Source organism: Cydia pomonella, chromosome 22 (assembly GCF_033807575.1).
Source record: "Cydia pomonella isolate Wapato2018A chromosome 22, ilCydPomo1, whole genome shotgun sequence".
NCBI lineage: Eukaryota > Metazoa > Arthropoda > Insecta > Lepidoptera > Tortricidae > Cydia > Cydia pomonella.
The window spans coordinates 3,737,785-3,757,206 of NC_084724.1; the positions used below are offsets into that span (position 1 = coordinate 3,737,785).

A 19,422-nucleotide genomic window follows, 5' to 3' on the forward strand; every position below is an offset into this window, starting at 1 on the left:
TACCCACCCTACCACACCCTACTCTCTCGGCCGAGTACCAATTTGCTGTCTCGCCACTGTACTCAGTACATATGATCAGGGCATAACCATCCTCCACAGCTGTCTTGTCGCTATCGCACTGTCAATTCGGAATGCGTGATTGCGAAATTGCATGCATCTCTAGCAGGTGCCGATAACGCTTAATTCTCTTATTGCCCGATTACATTGTGTGGTTGGCTTCATTCAGTCAGGGCAGGCACGGACTTAGAGATGATAAAATATATATCTAAATGGCAAACAAGCTTGCCTATGAGATCGTAAAGGGGCCTACTGATTACCTGACTGACAATCGCGAATAACTGAGAGGCCGATATCGTCCAGCGAACTGGTAATCAATGGGCCCCTTAAGCGCTCAAATGGTCGAAACCTGTGGACGCTTGCAACTCCAGTGGAGTAAAAGAACGTTGCTTACTCTTTATGTATATCAGGATTCACTTTGTATAACTTTAAAATGACACAATTGGAACTAATCGCATATTCGTCCATCCACCGTAAACCCTAACAATTAAGTCCCTTGTAAGCAAAAAGGTTTGATTACTCTCTCAGACCCAAAAGTTGAGGGGACATTTCTATTTAAAGTTGCATTTTAGATTTTGGATTATTTTTATATTATGACCGCCACTCGGAAATTCGAGCTCTTTCGATTCTAATACAAAAAAGTGTCACAAGATTTTCATTTATTTTTTGTTTGTCAGTTTTGTTACGGTCTTAGAAGGTTGCATTGAAAACGTAACCATCAAAAGGACCAAAAAATTGTAGACATTTTTCTTTGTAATGGTGGAAAGATCGTGATTTTGAGTAGAAATAACATGAAAATTCCCATTTCTAATACAAACATATGTGTTAACACAAATATTAACACTAAAAGTATGACTGGAAGATTATGCCATTAAGGTTGACTCACGCTACACAGGGGCAGGGCCGGGCCGGAGCTTCCGGCGCTTCGTTTTCTATGGAAAGCATTACGTCATCACCGGAGCTCTGTAGTGGCCCGGTGCGGGCTCGGACCGGAGACTAGCCGGTCATGCTATGAGCAAAAATCGGACTTCCCGGAGCCTCCGGGCCACCCGGTGACTCAATTCTTCCTTTCGGGTGATATTCTACTAGTCTAGTCTAGTCATTAATTGAGCCTTTTGTAGAGACAATTTGTCTTTTAAGAGAAGGCAAGAATGAAAGGTGTGCCATGTGTTCCTGTATGGTGTAATGCTATCAGTTTGTAATGCTAATTATTCGCGCACGCGCACCCCAAATCCGTCCACCGTCCGAAACAAAAGCATCAGCGCTGCCACTCACGCGTGAAATGCTATAAAACTGCATAATTCCATCATTGGACACATCACTCGCCACCATGCAGCACAAGCTCCTCTGCCTTGTCGTCGTTGTCGCTCTGGTCTTCATCCACGTTGAAGCTGGTAAGTTATAAAATTATGTAAACATCTGCAAAGTATAGAAATCTTCGACTAGGTTTTCTAGGCCCACAGGTCATTAGGCAGATATATGCAGCCTAGTCCTATTTAGGCTTGGCGGCAGTTTCAACTACACCATGGGCCAAAATTATGAAAAAAAAAAACGTGTTACAGGAGCTTTAACGAGATAATCGAAAACTGTGTCCTTTCGAAGTTCGATCCATAGTGGAGATCTATATGATACTTATATTTTAAAGTTTCGTATGAGAGTTTGTCTATGAATGAAAGAATGGATTCACAAATTTAGAGCATAATAAATTTATATTCTTTCCCCTATCCTAAAATATTTAGGACAGTGGTTAAAGGTCTCCAGACAGAATAAGATTGGTCACTGCAGTTGTTCTAACAATGAAGAACGCATGACACGAAAGGCGATCAAAGGTCATTTGTCTCTCTCGAAGATTCATTCTATTAGCTCGACCTAGTCGGGTAATAGCTACGCGGTTATAAGACATCGACAATATAGACTGAGATAACTAATAACCAGGGTCGGTAGACAATGAAAACACCAAAGGATTTGTTTTAAGATCTCAAGGAGATGACATCCCTACGTTAACACAGTTTTCCTTAGAAAACCTTTGCTTTAAACAGTATACAGAAAAGGGCTTGAACCTATGTATTTATTGGTACTGTGGTTGCTGTGCACTCACTAAACCCAGATGACTGCGTAGTCATTCTAATACTGACTGATTGTATTCTACATCATTCTATTGAATTTTTAAAATCCAGTGATGATGATTTCAAGAACATTAAAATTTAATCGCTGTCTTAAAAAATGTCTAGATTGAAGCTTGTAAATATTTAGCCAAGATAATTAATGCTGTCCATAGTTATTGAATTGATTTCGGACATAATGACAAATGGATAAGTCACGGGCGTCAGTCTACAGATGTTCTGCTTACGGATCTCTCGTGTTACTTATTCCGGCTGACAAAAAGGGGCACAGAATAGCAGATTTATCTTCACAAATAGATGTCTAAATGGAATGGCAACGCACAGCCTAAAGTTTTGAAGGTATGGCATTAAAAATTGAAACAAATGAACTAATTCTCTAAATGTTGTACAGCTTCACTAAGAAAAACTTCACCCCTGAAGCGGGTGAAAATTAATTAGATTGAAAATGAATATTTTAAACAACTTCTGATCGGGCGAAGTCGCGGGCAAAAGCTAGTGTAACTGAGTTGACTGGAAATAGGTTACGATGAAACACATTCCCTAAATGAAATTAAACAGCAGCACGAATAGCATACATAGGAACACTGGAATTCAAGAGGATTTGATCGCTCCAGCACAGTTTTTCCAGGGTCTACAGTTCTTTGAAAAAGGAGTGTAGGTTCATATTTTGGAGGAGGAAGGATCGGCAACAACTATTTGACACAATGGAGTAGCAGGCGTCTAATGGCGATAGCCAAAAGCCTCCATAACAGAAGAACTAGGTGTACCTAAAACTATACCCACCGACGTGCAAAATATAATTTTGTGACCAAAGTTTACGGCAAATAATAAGATAAATAAAAACAGACAAAGTGCAAGTCGGACTCGCGTACCGAGGGCGCTGTACAAACCTGTAGGTATATATTATTATATGATGTAACTAAAAATTTACGGTTTTCGCAATTTTTCCTTTATCTGTGCTATGAGGATTTGCTTCGTACCTTTCAAGATTCACGGGAAGTAACCTGTAGGTTTTGATTCCCATGCGACTGTCGAAAATTTTGCGAGCGGCATAAACGGATGTATCTTTTGATTGCGTTGGCTTAGAAGTTTTTTTTCACAGCTCCAAGGGACAGTAAACTTGAGTATTTGATATAAATTCCAGCTTGATACCTCCACGCGTTCCTGAGAAAAAGGGTCTTGACAGACAGACAGACGGACGGACGGACAACAAAGTGATCCTATAAGGGTTCCGTTTTTTCCTTTCGAGGTACGGAACCCTAAAAAGTGAAGGTCTTAAAGTTGTAGTAAAGGAAATTTAAAATTTATTAGGGTTGTTAGCATCACTTTATAGATAGATTTTAAAACTTCCAATGACTACTACTACTTTAGTGGTATAACATTTTGGCAAAGCAACATAACATTGTGGCCTCTTGGTAAACTTTAAATTAAACTGTAGGCTCCCCAAACTGAGACTGAAAAATTATGGACATATACTGCAATAAATAAATATAGAATTAATTGTAAGTGTCTTTTTAGGTCTGGATCCAGACAATAGTAAGTTTGTATTATTATAATATTGTTTATATTGAATAGCTAAAAAAATAATGTATATGTTTATATTAGGTACCTGATTCAGAAGTTCGTCACATATTCTAATTTTTTGGTCTAACTTTTTGTTTATACAAATAGTCATCAGTAGATAGTGATAGGTTTTTTTTAATATAAAATTAATAATAAAACAGTTAATTACAACTATTTTTTTTTATTAAATGAAAAACTAAAAAAATCACCGCTTTGTTTTTTTTAATATTATTTATCTGAATTAATTTTAACGATCAACTATTTAGGTATGGAACTGAAACGTCTTGATGATGACGAAGAAAATGAACTGGAAAGTGAAAAACGTAAGTTTAGAAAGATAAAAAAATTAAACAATAAATTATTCACATCAAATAAAGCTAAATTAGGCACGGCACTTGAAAATGGAGACCCCAGGCCCTCCGAAAAATGTGGCGCGAGTGAAAATGTTCGATTAAAATTTTATAAAAAAATCCACCTTTTCGCTGTTGAAGATAGGAGTAAGTTAAAAAACTTTGGATTAACTGAATTATTATTTATAATTATTAAAGAATTAATAAATGTTAATTATCGTTAACTAGATACGAATCTGGGAGATCATGACGAGGAAAATGAACAGGATATTGAAAAAAGTAAGTTCAGATTAATTGAAAAAAAAAAAACACAAAACGTAATGTAACACTAATATCGACATAATTTGATTTATTATAGCCGAAGACATAAATGAAGGTAAGTTGAAAAAACTTTGTCTTTAAACGATTTTGTTTTAAAATAATTTACCTATATGAATTAATTTCAATGATTGTCAACTAGATATGGATCCCGCGCTATCTGCTAGTAATGAGGAAATTGAACAAGAAATTAACAGTAAGTTTAGAACCATAAATAAATTAAAACAAAATAAAATAATATAAAAATATTGAATTAACCTAAATTTATTTTAGCTCAAAATTGGGGTAAGTTAAAAACCTTTGCATGAAGCAAACATATTGATTTTATGAATAATAAATTAACTGAATTTAAAAATCCTCTATTAGGTAACGACATAGAGCAAAACAAACGTGAACACGAACCACGTAAGTTGAGTTATTCTTTAAAATACATATTTTTATAAACTACACACAATACAAAATAACATTAAATTAATTGAATCTTCTTTTAGCTATAAACACAAATAGGGGTAAGTAAAAAAAAAGAAACTTAATACTTATTCAATAACAGAATTAGTTTGAGACATTATTATGGACTATATAAAATTAATTTGCGGCGAAATGTTGCATTAAATGTGTCATTTTCGACTAAAAGGTAACTTATTGTCGCCAATATGTCGCTTCTACAATAAAGATATAAAACCGGCAAGATACTTTTTCCTGAAAATATCACAAATGTATACTTATTAAAAAAACTTATAGGCCTAGATTTCGAACCAATGAAGCCAGACGTAGCAAAACAGAGAGGTCTAAAATGCGTTCCTGGCCGCACCGTGGTGCGTATGGAAAGGAAACAAGTGAATCAAAAAGTCGATGACGATGATGATTATAGAAGAACCCACATGAATTGGCAAGAAGACAAGACGAAAGAAGACTGCAAAATATGCACCTGCTCGATCGAAGGGAAGGATGAGTACTGTTCAGGAAGGCCGGCCAGAAATCTAAACGAGTGTCTAGTGCTGGCAAGATTATCCGAAGAACTGGGCAGTAATATGCCGTTCAGTCATGAGAGGGAGCTGTCAAATATGATAAGGAGATATGGTGGTAAGGAGAGATGACAGTGCAGTGCGATTAGGTGCAGAAATGTATTTTGTAGTTTTTACGGTGCACTTTGGAAAGTGCTGTGGGGATGGTGGGACAAGTAACGTGATCTAAATTTTAAAGATTATTAAATCAATAATTAGTTTTATTAATGTTGTATACGACATTTTAATTTATTGGAGTGATGAATTAATATCTGTAAATAGATAATATAGATATTTCATTTTTTTTATCAAATAATGTCTAAGTTGCCGCTTGGACGCTTTTAGAGATCATTACTAAGCCCCTTTGATTTTAGACATTTTCAGATTTTTTTGGATGAATCAACTTTTTTTGTCTTTTGGAAGAATTGACCTTAATCATTATTAGTTAAACTTTTTACAGTTTTAACTTGGTCAAAATGAAATAAAATCCTTAATATATATGCCAGATTCGGCGGCCTAAAATACGTCAAATTTTTATTCAAAAATTTGGATGACTCAGTGGACAAGGCCTTATTTTCATACAAAAGTGTGGGATAGCTTTGGCCCCTCCTTTTTTATCACTTTTAGTCAAATTAGGTCATTTGCTAAGAAAAGTTGATTCAACCTCTGGATATTAACTGTTTACTCCGCGTGGTTGCAGTATATGACACCCTAAGTGTATTTTTTTTATTCACTAATAGGTATTCCCCGGGAGCAAAATATGTATATTGTTGTTTGCTCTGACTTTTGGCTAAACATAAACAGCGTCTTGTTTCAATTCCTTTTTTGATTCCAAAAACATCAGAGTGAAAGTTTTATTGTCATTGTCACAGATCTACTCTGGCACAACGATGAAATCCCCTACGAATCAAAAGCGAAATGCCGACGCGGTTTTTCATACTACTCCAACAGCATATCAGCTAACGATACCGACATAGACGTTCCTGACGATGTTAATTCCCTCCTGGACTATACAGACCACGACATCTGTTTCTTTTGCGTCTGTTCTGCTAGCGCCAGACTAGTCCACTGTATTCCTAGAGATCCCTGGTTTTGCGAGCATTATAGAACAATAAGGCAAAGAGGCGCCATGAGGGAATATTATGCGAAGTTATTTCAGCAGGACAGACCTTCGTATTTTAGGACGCTGTCGTTTAGATTGAGGAGGACTATGGATTGGGGGTTAATTGATATGATTGATATCGGTATGATTGGTTTAAATTTGGTGCTTTGGGTTCTTTGGTTTTGTCTGGTTCTTCATTTTAATTTTACTTCGTTTTCATTACGGATCGTTTTGACTTCGCGTTTTAAATAGTAATGTATAACGCAATTATTAAATGCGATGAAATAACTGGAACATGCATTTTATATTAATTTTAAAGTGATATTTGATGTGCTTCGTAGTGTATATAGTGTAGTGTGCTTTTTGCACCACAATGAATCGCCCTTTGCTACCAATCTTGAACATTTAAAGAAAAATTACATTATATTTTCTAAAATTGTCCTTGTTCATTTATACTGTTTTGACCAATTTCTAATTCTTCTTACAATGTATTTTTAAAATTTGTCCCAGATATAAGCATTATCTCCTATTTTATCAACATCCCTTACTTAGAAACATTTTGTCAGATTTGTAAAAGAGATTGGTCTTGCAGGAGGCGATTCGTTGTGCTGCGGCCATTCCGACGGCCACCGCCGCAACATCCACAATGGAGTCCGGCAGAAGCTCCGGTTGCTGAGAAGAAGGCTGCCGAAGGAGGACCTCATGGAAAAAGGTGCCAATATTAGAGGAGATTACGACGATTTCATTGTTAACAACGATAAGTGAAGAAATAGGACGATTCATGGAGAAGTCAAAATTAATAATCAATGAAGACTGGAATATGAAAGGAAATTAAGAAGTGAAAAAAAGGATAAAGAAGAAAATAAACAAGTACAAACAGCAAGCACTATAAAATTACGAATTCCCTTTGAGACAAGTGAAGACAAAATATAAAATGTTTTGACTTAAATTACAAAAGAACAGTTTATATACAGAAATAAATAACGAGTAACGATGCTCCATTTACGATTATGAATCTGCCATAGAAAGTAAAATATTTGGGCTACATTATCTAAAAACAAGTGAAGAAGTCCATCAGGCCATGTCAGTGTATTTTTCGCTTTTAAATAATACATCACATACAACAGCACTTTAGCAGACATAAAAGACAAGACAAATTGAGACAAAAACTTAAAATAAAAATTAGTAAAAATGGAAGTATAATGAAAAAAGCTAAAAGAAAAAAGGAAGTAAGAATATAAATAAAAATAAAGCGTAAAAGGAAATGCAGTGCATGATTATTGATAATTAACTCGCAGAATTGAAGAATAATCAGTTTCATGGTTCAGTGATGAGTGATTTGAACTGTTATCATTATGATTATTAATTTGGATTTTACCTACATGTGTAATTTTCTAAATGTTTTCTACTTTTATATCGTGTTTGAATAATAAAAATGTATTTAAAATTTGATTATTTTTAATTACCTTCTTTAAACCACGATGCATTTATCATGACCACATTGCACTTTTCTGCAAATTATTGCACATTTCTGCACCTAATAACACTGCACTTACACGTGTGTTCGAGTTATGTCAAGATTTATAAATTAGATTTAAGTGTTATCAATACAATTTTTGTCAGAACGTGTCAATTTTTATGCAACAAAAATATATATAATACGATTGAATACGCATTTCTGGTTACTTTCTCTTACCGTGTGACATGTTCTTGCAAAAATATAAAATAAAACATATAACAGATACGAGTAAATCATTCAACGGCATGTCAGCATGATCTAACCGTAATAGTTTCTGTATAATTATTCGAAATTAATATCTAAATATCTTGTCCAATTTAAATAGGTACTAAATTGTAATTTCAATGGAATGTTATGGCGTTGAAATAATTTAGCTGTTATCTTTTCTAGTATCTTATCTGTATTATTTATTGAACAATAAGCTTATTTATTATCAGTGATCGGAACTATGGGAGTAAAACTTTAACAAAACTTGTTAAGCGGACATAAAATAGTGCATACAGCCCTAAAAATATTCATGTCCAATGTCCATAGGGATAGGAATAGTATAGTACTTACAGCCATAAAAATATTTACATTCATAGATATTCGAATATTTTTAAGACTATAAGCACTCTTTATACGTCCGCTTGATAAGTTTTGTTAAAGTTTTACTCCCATAGTTCCGATCACTGTTTATTATTAATGGATTATGTTGCTATAGTAATCTGCATCTGGATATAAATATGGCAAGATTATTCACGGTCACGAGGAACTTGAAATTTTTTAACCACGCACTTCTGAGGCCAAAAGAATGATATATGAGTTTAGGTCATTTCGCAAAAAATTTTTTTTGCAAAGCGTTGCTCGTCACTTTTGTACATCTATCAATGAGGATATTAACACTACGTCCCATAGTAGCAAAATTGCCATCAAAAAGGATTTAGCTAATGCTAAACGCCTTTTTAATGAAATATATTTTCATACTTACTTAATAGTAACTATGAAAACATTTTTTTTTCAATCAACTCTGAAACTAGGCGAATTCCAAATAAGTTTATATGACATTTTAGTCTTTAAATATGATCAGGAATACGCGGTTCAAATCTTTCGGGTTCCTCGTGAAACACCGTGTATATGTACAATTATAACAATTGGTTAACAAAACTACTTGCCAGTAAAGGCATACTTTATTTACATAATAGATATATACAGAGGTATTACTATTAATAACTGGCTTAAATTAAAAATGGCTGGCGGCATTTTATTGATATATCGCAATATTGATACGTTGTGCGAGGAAGCCGCCAGTTCTTCGGTCACCAGTGACGTCAACCAGACGCTTAATAATTAATAAGAAAATGAGTACCTTCCAGACGACCTCAAAAATATACTTGCTAAGAATACGTTTTATAAGGACTATGACTATTTGAATATCAGTCCGTCTAAGCCGTCTTTACACCGACCTGACAAAGTGTGGTAGTGCCACCATAGACGTCAAATTTCCATAGACAAACGGGCTTTGCTAAATACATAACAGTACATTATGATACAAGTGTGCTAAGTTGGTCATTACATTTATCCATCACCTAAAGGTTGTCTGGAAGATATCACTCTTTGGCGATAACACCGCCTGTTGTTAACTTTGTCTTTTTGTATTATGTGTAGATCTCTGTAAATATTATTTTGAGGTTGTGCAATAGATTTGTATTATATTATATTGCATGTGTTTCTGTATATTTTTGGAAATTTTCAGCTCAAAAAGGACAAAGACGGCCTTCTTGTATTCCATATGTCTCTGAATATTCCGACTGCAGTGAATGTAAGCCATTTTTTGTTGTAAAATATAGGGTTCACCTTTTTTTTGGTCACCCGTTACCATGTTAACCATCTCCTGGGTCACTTTTTGAACCATGGATTTAAAAGTTTAAAATAACCTAACTTATATTTAAGTTGTCATTATATATCCGTTTTCGGCTAACGGGACCAAATAAACAAATATACACTATGTAAAGATTCAATACTTTTTTTGCTGTGAGGAAAAATATAGTGAGGAAATCTGAATACATATGCGAAGAGAAGTATATGAGGTATGAGGGTAGGGAAGTGACGTAGCCAAGCCTGTCATATGATAATGGACCTACACCTTATAGTAGTATATAGGTTGATGGTATTGATGATGAAGATCATGATGATTCGGTTGGTTGAAATGATGATGATAACATAGATGGTGATGCTAAAGATGATGATTATATTGATGATATATAAAATCGAGAAATGACTGGATTGCAGACACTACATGCCGTGGTTGCAATCAATGCCGTTGTAGCTCGGAAGGCGAGTGGGTGTGTTATAAGAAGAAAAATACGTGCACTGAAGATAGTGAGTTGGAAATTTTTGAAGATGGTACCGAAGATAATGTTGTTGGGACTATCTTACAAGGTAAGTCTATGCGAATATAACATCCTAAACTATCAAATGAGCAAAAGGTATTGTTTGAAAGCAACTATAGAGTATGAGTATAACGATTACTACAAAATTTATCGCTATTTAGCTTGTTTTAAGTTACTTATTCTGTTTTTTTTTGTTTAATGCCTGCACGTACTACTGTTTCTGTTTAGCCTGATGGTTGACTGGTAGAGAATGCCTTTAGGCATTAAGTTCGCCATTTGTACTTTATTTGTTATATTGTGCAATAAAGTTTAAAAAAAAAAAAATTGAGTTAATTAAGTAGAAAAATCGATCTGTCAAGATCTAAATAAGTATTCCAAAACTAGCAGGTCTGGCCTCAGCAGGGTCCATGTTGAACTTTATAATGTTATAACACCTTTTAATGCCATGGTTGGCAATGAATAAATGATGATGATGATGAAAAATAACCGCACGATGAGATAACCGGTTGAGTGGTATGAGGGTTTACCGCGAATCACGTACGACGTGTTGCCTCTGTAGTCTCTGTCCCACTTGTAAATTCGTACAAAAATGTAACAGGGAGGCAACACGTCGAACGTGGTTCGCGGTAGGCCCTCTGGTGCTGTCGTTATCACCCAACATTTGTGACGATACGTGAGTTAAACCGTGAAATTAGCTTCAGTCCAAAAATTTATGAAGTAAAAACTACGGAAACGTAATATATAGTGTAAAATTAATTTATAAAACATCCCGACGTTTTATACCCTAAGTTAAATAAAGTCATTATACGCGGTATAATCCGTTTCCATAATTTATTTTCATGAGCACTATCGCGGTAGCCGAAGACAATATTATCCTAAATTGTAATTTGTTTTCAATTTTTAACCCTTTTTACATGTTTTATTACTTTGACAGACAACTATTATGAATCTATCCCCATTCAGTGGCAGTGCACGACCAAAATTTGGTGTGGGCAAGGTACATTTAGCGAGGCCCTCTGGTGGCGCAAGGCATAACGAATATTATTTTACCCCAAGAACCGCGAGGCCGTAGGCGGTGGCCCACGTTGTCCACGCCTAGCGCCGCCTCTGTCCCCATTTTTACTTGTTGATTACACATAATAAATTGTCAATATATTTAAGGGATAAAGAGATTATTTGTATGGCATTTGATTGCAGAATTGGCGCATCAAGAGAGAGACGACAGATCAAAGAAACGCCCGACACATCTTGCACCCCTACCAGAAAAGAGGCAGAGAGCGACAGAATCACCAGTTTTAGGTTGAAACCACACGCTTGCTTATGATTATCGAAGTATTTTTTCTATTTCTTGCTTAATCTTACACTACACTCTTTTTTAGATTTCTACATATATTTCAAGCTCTTTCGATTGTAACAGGAGAAGTGTCCCAAAATTTCTATTAATTCTTCGTTCCTTCCATTGCGTTACCGTCATACAAATACTACGAAAAATGGTAACAAAATGGAAATTAAAATCTTGGGGCACGTTTTTCGTTCCTATTAAAATCGAAAGAACTCATGATTTTGGGTAGACATAACATAAAAAAATGTTGCATGAAAATATAATGCCCACGTCTTTATTTATTTAAACTTTATTGCACAAATTTACAAAAAAATAGTACAATTGCGGACTTAACCCCTTGAGGCATTCTCTACCATTCAACCTTTCGGCTGAACAGAAACAGGTTGGTGCAGGATTGTAAAGAGTTGGCGCTGCTAGATGAGAGATTCACTCAATTAGGGCTGAGTAACAAGGGTGTTGTCTCATAGGTGGTTCAAGCGGAGGCTTGGATACCTAAATAGACACAAATCGAGACTAGCATTTCTTCCGGATATAGGGTACCTATCAATAAAATTCATTCAATTCTTTTGCAGGTTATCTCATCGCTGTTCTTCAATAAAAACACCGTGTGTTGCACATTTTTAATAAATGCACATTGCACTTTATTTTTCTCTCTTTTAGTAACTCTCAGTATGTAAATATCATTTGAGATTTAATATTTCAGATATTTGTTTGTCCTTATATGGCATTTTGCGTGTGTTAAATTAAAAAGCGAGTCGGAGCGCATTTCTTATTCGTACGGCCGCAGGCCGGTCGACTCCTCGCGGACGCGGACGGCTCCGGACGGACTCCATCGTGTCTGTCATAATGTATAGGACATTGTGAAATGCGCTCCGGCGCGACCCGACTCCTGCCAGGTGGGAATCGTATATTAGGACTACGAGTATTGGACACATATATTTAGTACAAGATAATATTTAACAGATAAAATAAATAAATAAATAATATAGGTCATTATTACACAAATTGACTAAGTCCCACATTAAGCTCAATAAGGCTTGTGTTGAGGGTACTTAGACAACGATATATATAATATATACATATTTATAAATACTTAAATACATAGAAAACAGCCATGACTCAGGAACAAATATCCATGCTCATCCCACGATTAAATGCCCTTTTTGAACCCGGGACCATCGGCTTCGCAGGCAGGGTCACTACCCACTAGGCCAAACCAGTCGACAGATAGTGCCATGTCAATCCCTAGAATTGTGTCAAATGTTTTTTTTTGGGATATTATGGCCTGGACGCCAAACCTCATAGAAAAAAACTTTGATTACCTAGCTACCGCATAATGTTCTGGACCCGTACAGCGTCATCTATACAAGGTGTAACAAAAATACCGGGGATCTCTTTTAGGGCATTTTCGATATTATTAGGAAAAAGTAGAAGGAAATTTTTTTTGACGAGTAATATTTTTGATCTTTGTATGGAGGGTTGGCCGACTTTGACGAGATGACCCGTAGAAACAAACTTTTTTTTTGGCGTCAAAAAAAAAACTTCTACTTATTCATAATTATACCACGATACCGAATATGCTCTTAAACGGCTCCCCGCAATTTTTTACACCCTACCTTTTTTTAATTGTTGTTTTTTTTAATATACGGCACAGTTTTGCTTACGCTTTAAATGTCACATTTATTGCACTGATTTACCTACCTGTAAACTTACTTTGATTCGTCGGGTAACATTGATCATCGAAATTTAAACTACGAGTATAAAGTTACCAGCTACATTATAATTTTTTCCTACTCCTCTACTGTTATCTGTCATTTATGCATTCATTAACACGAATATAAGAACATACATAAAAGATTTCAAGAAAAGTCTATATTGTCTATTCCTCATAAAAGCTCTTGTGCTGTTATACGCTATAACGTTACTGCGATTAATGGCTACCAACCTAACAAAACCAAAACGAATACGGTTTTAAACTAAGTCCATTGATGCCAACTTACAAAATATTCATTTGGTTGCATAGTAAAAATAATTACTTCATAAGTCAGAAACACGCATGTGACACCCGTAATATAGCAACACCCATAGACTATGAAGACCGCTTAGCGTTGCTTGTTAGTCTCCGTAGGCTACGGTGGCCAAAATTGAGAAAAAACTGTCCAAAAAATTAATTTAGCAAGTAGCAAGTACCAGGACCTCATAAGTTACGAGGAGGTGTCGCCGACCGGCCGGCCGCGGCCCGGGGCGGGCCGGGCGCGGAACAAGGTATGCTCGCGCGTCTTGGCTATATACTTTTGCTGTAATTTGTTTACCTAAATTAAGATTTATTTTTGTTGACTCGTAGGAAAAATATTGTATGCAACGTTGTATAAGTAGGTCAAAAAATTCTCGTGGCGTATTCCTTTACAATGTTCGCCTACGCCTTCGGCTCCGGCTCACATTGTAACTCACGCCACTCGCCTTTTTTGACCCTTCTTATACAACTGATGCATAAAATACTATATTAAGCTCGCGTTCAAAAATAAACTCCCATGTTCCTCATAAATGAATGATCAGTGTAACCTCGTGAATCAAAATAAATAAAATTAAATAAAATCGATAAGTGTAACATATGTAACACAAATACTAACATCTTTTAACTTATCACTTGTGACATGACACCTTCGGCTTACACAGATCTTTTTAGACATAAGTTAGCTGACACAATCCTGCGGGAACTAAAAGATGTACACGCTAATATATAATAAAGGATATAGTATGGAAGGTAGAGACAAGGAACAAAATCTCCATATACCAAAAATTGTCCGACAAAAAACCATAAATAGGTGGCGCTACAATACCTAGAATACTTGAGAAAAAAATCTAATCATAGACAGCGCACTTCACTCCTTCAAATAACGCCTAGGTTTTTAGCTACTCTAGCGCCACTCTGGAGAGATTTGGAACTATTATTTATAGCTGACAGCTGGACACTTTTGCAACAATTCTGCCTAAGGAGTTTCTGTTCCTTGCCTCTATCTTCCATACAAAGGAGCCTCAGGTGCGCATTTAATTTCGTTATAATATTTCTTATGATATTTGTTCTTTCAAGTAGGAGTATTATTAGATAAAATCTCTTGTTGTTTCTTTTCACTTAAATTATGAAATAAATGTATCTACTCTTGTTTAAATACTACTTAGTCTCTTTCCAGTTCTTTAACAGATGTTTTTAATCAACGGGTAAGTAGATATTATTTAAAAGGAAATCATATTCGGATGTCGGAGCAATAAAAACTCGGACACAATGGTCATTATTACTTATTACCAGAGATCGGACAAATTTGCGTCATTGCTCGCAATAATGTGGACATGACTCCAAAAGTAATCAAATATGTAATCATTTAATTAATTTCTTACTTGACTTAAATTTTAATTCCTAGTCAATAAATACAAAAGTTTGTTAAAGTATAGATTTATTAAAGAAAATTATCAGTATTTTTTCCAAATTTTCTGCAGTCAGTCTATTTCTTTTTACATCAAAAATATACTTAAGTGCTGAAAAACTCCGCTCGCACTCCACTGATGTTAATGGGGCAAACTTAAGTAGTTTTATAGGAATATTATTATTCCAGTATAATTCAGAGTTTATATATTTTCTGTTCTTTGTTTAGTTTATCCCAATTTTGAGGTTATCGCCCACAACTTTTGTATTTATTGACTAGGAATTAAAATTTAAGTCAAGTAAGAAATTAATTAAATGATTACATATTTGATTAATTTTGGAGTCATGTCCACATTCTTGCGAGCAATGACGCAAATTTGTCCGATCTCTGCTTATTACACGTATCACTTTTTGCAATTTAGAGTAAGGACAATGTAATCAATAAAAACTGGAGATGAGAATTCTACATTTGAATTACACTGAATAGATCATGTTTCAGAAAAATGGTTTTTTCTATTTGTTTTTATGTCTATGAATGATTATTCATAAGTTGTATTATTTCCTTATAGACTTTGACCCCGAGAACGCAATGAAGGAGTTACAAGAGATAATGCGTGGAAAACGCTCGTTGAAAGAACTTAATGAAACAGACAGACCTATTCAATTCCATCACACAATTGACGAAATAAATGAAGGTAACTATGATAAAGTTAATCATCTGGTTTTTACTATAATAATAAATTATAAATATGTAAACTTGTGTAATCGTTTTCTTTTTGTTCTTATAGATACATTGAAGAACTCCAACATAACTGGAACCCTTGGTGTGAGAAAAGTCGATCCTGCCGTGAAAGCCAGCCGAAGATCCGGTCTGTTTGTTAATTCAACCAGTGATCCCCTTCATATAGAGTATAACCATCCAACAATATACAATAATCACATTACAGATAACAAAATTGAAACGTCTCATAATGCTGACCAAGACGTTGCTCTGGCCAACGAGAAAATGCACAATATTGTGAATTATACCCAAAACGTTAAAGATAAAGAACTATCTAAAATTGTAGTAAACGAATTGAAAAAAGGAGAAGAAACTATAGGTGATCCAAAAGCACCGGTAGCGTCTAATATTACGTTCACCCCTGAAAAAGATACTCTAACAGCAATGGCGTACATTGCCGGTAATCTATTGAATAAGCTATGGAATTTGGAGAGAGATTCAACTGATGATTCAATAGAAACAGATAATATGAAAAATCAGAAAATTGCCGATTTGCTTGATTTATTTAAAGAACCGTTGACTTATAGACAGGAAGTATTCTTAAAAGATGCTTTGGAACATTTATCAGAAGCAGTTCATAAGAATAAAGATAATAAACATTTTTCACTGTGTGAAACTGTAGATGAAATGAAAAAAGATATTGTAGGCGATGACAAAATACAAGAAGTCAAAAAAGAAGAAAAAAAGCTGAGCAAGAATCTTAAAAGTGCAGATAATGCTTTGTCAAAATTAATTGAAGTTCTTGATTTGATAAAAAAATACGAAGTCGTACAAACAAATCTTCAAAGCATAAAGCATCCAAAAGATATATCAACTCTCTCTACTGAAACACCGTATTTACGTACAGATAAAAATGATAGTAGTTCACTTAACCTGTTTGGTAATATTTTGGAAAAAATTACCAATTTACTTATGCCAAATAATAAAAGGATGAAAAATAAAATAAGAAATCAAAATATCTTAAGGAACGCTCATAATTTGGAAGAAGATGTTAAGAAAACATTTAATATTAATGTAGATGGAATGAAACTTACAGCTGCAGATAAACTAATTATGGATTATATAAATAGACTACAGTCAAACCCATGTCCATTGTCAAATCAGCAGGAAGATAAGTCAATTCGAAATAAGCAAAGCGACATATTACTTAATTTATCTGAGTTTTTTAAAATAAAATCTTACTCCGATCTTATGAACATTGTTGACCCAAAACTACAAAAAACTTCAACTCAACCAACCCCAACGACGGTAAAATATCTGGAGAGTCGAAGAACGTCAGAAAATAACACAAGTACGGATATCGAGAACAATAATACGTTAAGTTTAAATGATAAACTTAAACTTCACCTAAAGGCCATAGTCAATGACCTAATTGAATTACAAAACGAAAAAGGAAAAAATATAAAATCAGGAGATTTTAATATCACTGATGCATTGCCTTGTATTTTAAAAATTATAAACCAAGAAAAAAATCAACTTAAAGGAACTAAGTATTATACACAGAGTGCATTATTAAATAAAATTAAAAGTGTTTTAGAAGCAGTTAAAAAAGATATTAGAGAAATGCCTCAAAGTCGCAGGAGTATGAATACTGGTCCAAGGCCTAAATCAGTCGTAGTTTGGGAGCGTGTAGTTAAAAATTTAGATCAAAATCCTCAATCAAGCAGAAGATTTTTCAAAATTGTCAAACCTCAATCGTATGAAGTAGTGAAGAAAATGATAGATAATGTGGAATCAAATAGCTCTAACACGTATAAATCTGTAGCGCTAAGTAAAGATATACCAGCAGCTGATAAGTTATTGTTTTTAAAGACTTTATCAATGGAGACTATTAATTATGCGGCCATAATAGGAAAGTTGCTTGTATTGAATCGTGAAAAGAAGTTACCGGAAAAAGATCTAGACGACCTTTTTGAATTTGTTGATACTGCAACCACAAATTTGGATTTAAACACAAAAGTCGTAAGAGATCTCGATAAGCCCAAGCAAAAAAGATTCAATGTTCTGCCTAACAACAAACAAGCTTCAAAAACTAATAAAATGTCTGATATTAATGATAGCTTTAAATTAAACAGCGAACTTACAATTACTCAACTGATTACAAATAGAGTTAAGCAATATATGAAAATGAAGGAATCTGAAAAGGCTACTGAAGATATGGGATATAACATAGCTCAAAGAATCCTATCAAATTTAGAAAGAGGAAGTGAGAGATTAGCTCGGGAACTCTACAAAATTTTAATTGAAACCAGTCAACGAGAAAAGAGTGCACCAGGTAAATATATCAATCATAATTTACGTCAATTTGAACAATGAAAGGATACCCAAGACCTAACCAATCAGTAAAACTTTTTAGTATTAAGTATTGAATTTAAGTTGCATATCATACTTGTATGATTAATGAAGACTTACCATGCAGAAATATATAGTTTAAAAAGAATAGTTATTTGTTTTACAATGGGGCACAGTTGTTGTTTTAGCCCTCGTGCTAATATTGATACTTGAGCAGGCGAAACATTTAAAATTGAACCACAAGTATAGCGAGTGGTTCGAAAAGTGAAATCTTGTGGTAGCGAGGGTTTCAAGGCACGAAGGTTAAGCGAACTTTGCTCCCGAGTGAAACAACATTTTGACCACACCTACACGAGGAAAATACAGCATTTATCATTCAAAATCATCACTTAAACGCCAATAGGGAGAATCACATCACATAAACCATAGAGTAACTTATACAAACTATGCCTTAAACAGTTTTTTGACAAACAGTTTTTACTATGACATTGATGCATCAAAGCGATTTCGGATTTTTCGGTATCTGCCCTCTTTATCGCTGGAATATGCAAGAGTGATAGAGAGGCAGATAACGAAATTTAGATTTACTTGTTTCGTGGTAAGCCCTCAGAATGTGGCAGTGGCGCCCTCTACGCAGAGTTTTGCGTAATATCCCTAATTCATACAGCCAACATAAGGAAACAACTCAATATACCTATTCATCATATTACGTTGCTATTCTTGTGGATAACATGCAACTTTCTCATTCGTTTTGGAAGAATAATGAGAGCCAATATTCGAAATACACGCAGTGTGTCCTGCCAAGTTCGAAGAAAAAGCCGTGCGATATTGCAGTTTCAATGATCTCAGACCTACTAAATAAGACTTATACTTTATACTGAGTATTATTTTGTTTTCAGTATCGAAACCAGTCATGAGGAGTCGTATATCAGTTAGCAAACGACCTCTTCGTCTAGAGGATCCATCGAATAAGCAATGGGCTACAGAAGACCTGTTTCTCAAAACATTAGAATCAGCTTGGGCAAATGTACAAACCGCTTAAAACATTAAAAAATAATTTTGTATTGTAGCCTTATAGTTAAATTAATTTATATTTTTGTACATTTTTAGATGAAATGGATGTAATAAAAAAACATACTCATAATATTGCACTTTATTTTTCTTCCGATGTATGTATA

The 19,422-nt window shown here is 34.6% G+C and overlaps 1 protein-coding gene across 4 annotated transcripts; it reads left to right on the forward strand.

Moving 5' to 3' along the window:
- Window positions 1–1,175: 1,175 nt before the first annotated feature.
- LOC133529961 (uncharacterized) lies at window positions 1,176–19,388 on the forward strand. Of its 4 annotated transcripts, XM_061867753.1 has the most exons (16): window positions 1,191–1,451; window positions 3,699–3,716; window positions 4,010–4,066; window positions 4,322–4,372; window positions 4,452–4,469; window positions 4,554–4,607; window positions 4,685–4,696; window positions 4,778–4,816; window positions 4,903–4,920; window positions 5,153–5,494; window positions 9,772–9,837; window positions 10,308–10,457; window positions 11,606–11,707; window positions 15,741–15,866; window positions 15,960–16,040; window positions 16,119–19,388. In XM_061867753.1, exons 1-16 carry the CDS (start codon window positions 1,388–1,390, stop codon window positions 18,266–18,268), a joined length of 3,348 nt encoding a protein of 1,115 aa, XP_061723737.1. In that variant the 5' UTR covers window positions 1,191–1,387; the 3' UTR covers window positions 18,269–19,388. The 4 variants fall into 4 exon arrangements, with proteins under 4 accessions (XP_061723738.1, XP_061723736.1, XP_061723735.1 ...); XM_061867751.1 differs by having other exon boundaries at window positions 1,190–1,451; window positions 15,960–19,388; XM_061867752.1 differs by lacking the exon at window positions 3,699–3,716 and having other exon boundaries at window positions 1,183–1,451; window positions 15,960–19,388.
- Window positions 19,389–19,422: the final 34 nt, after the last annotated feature.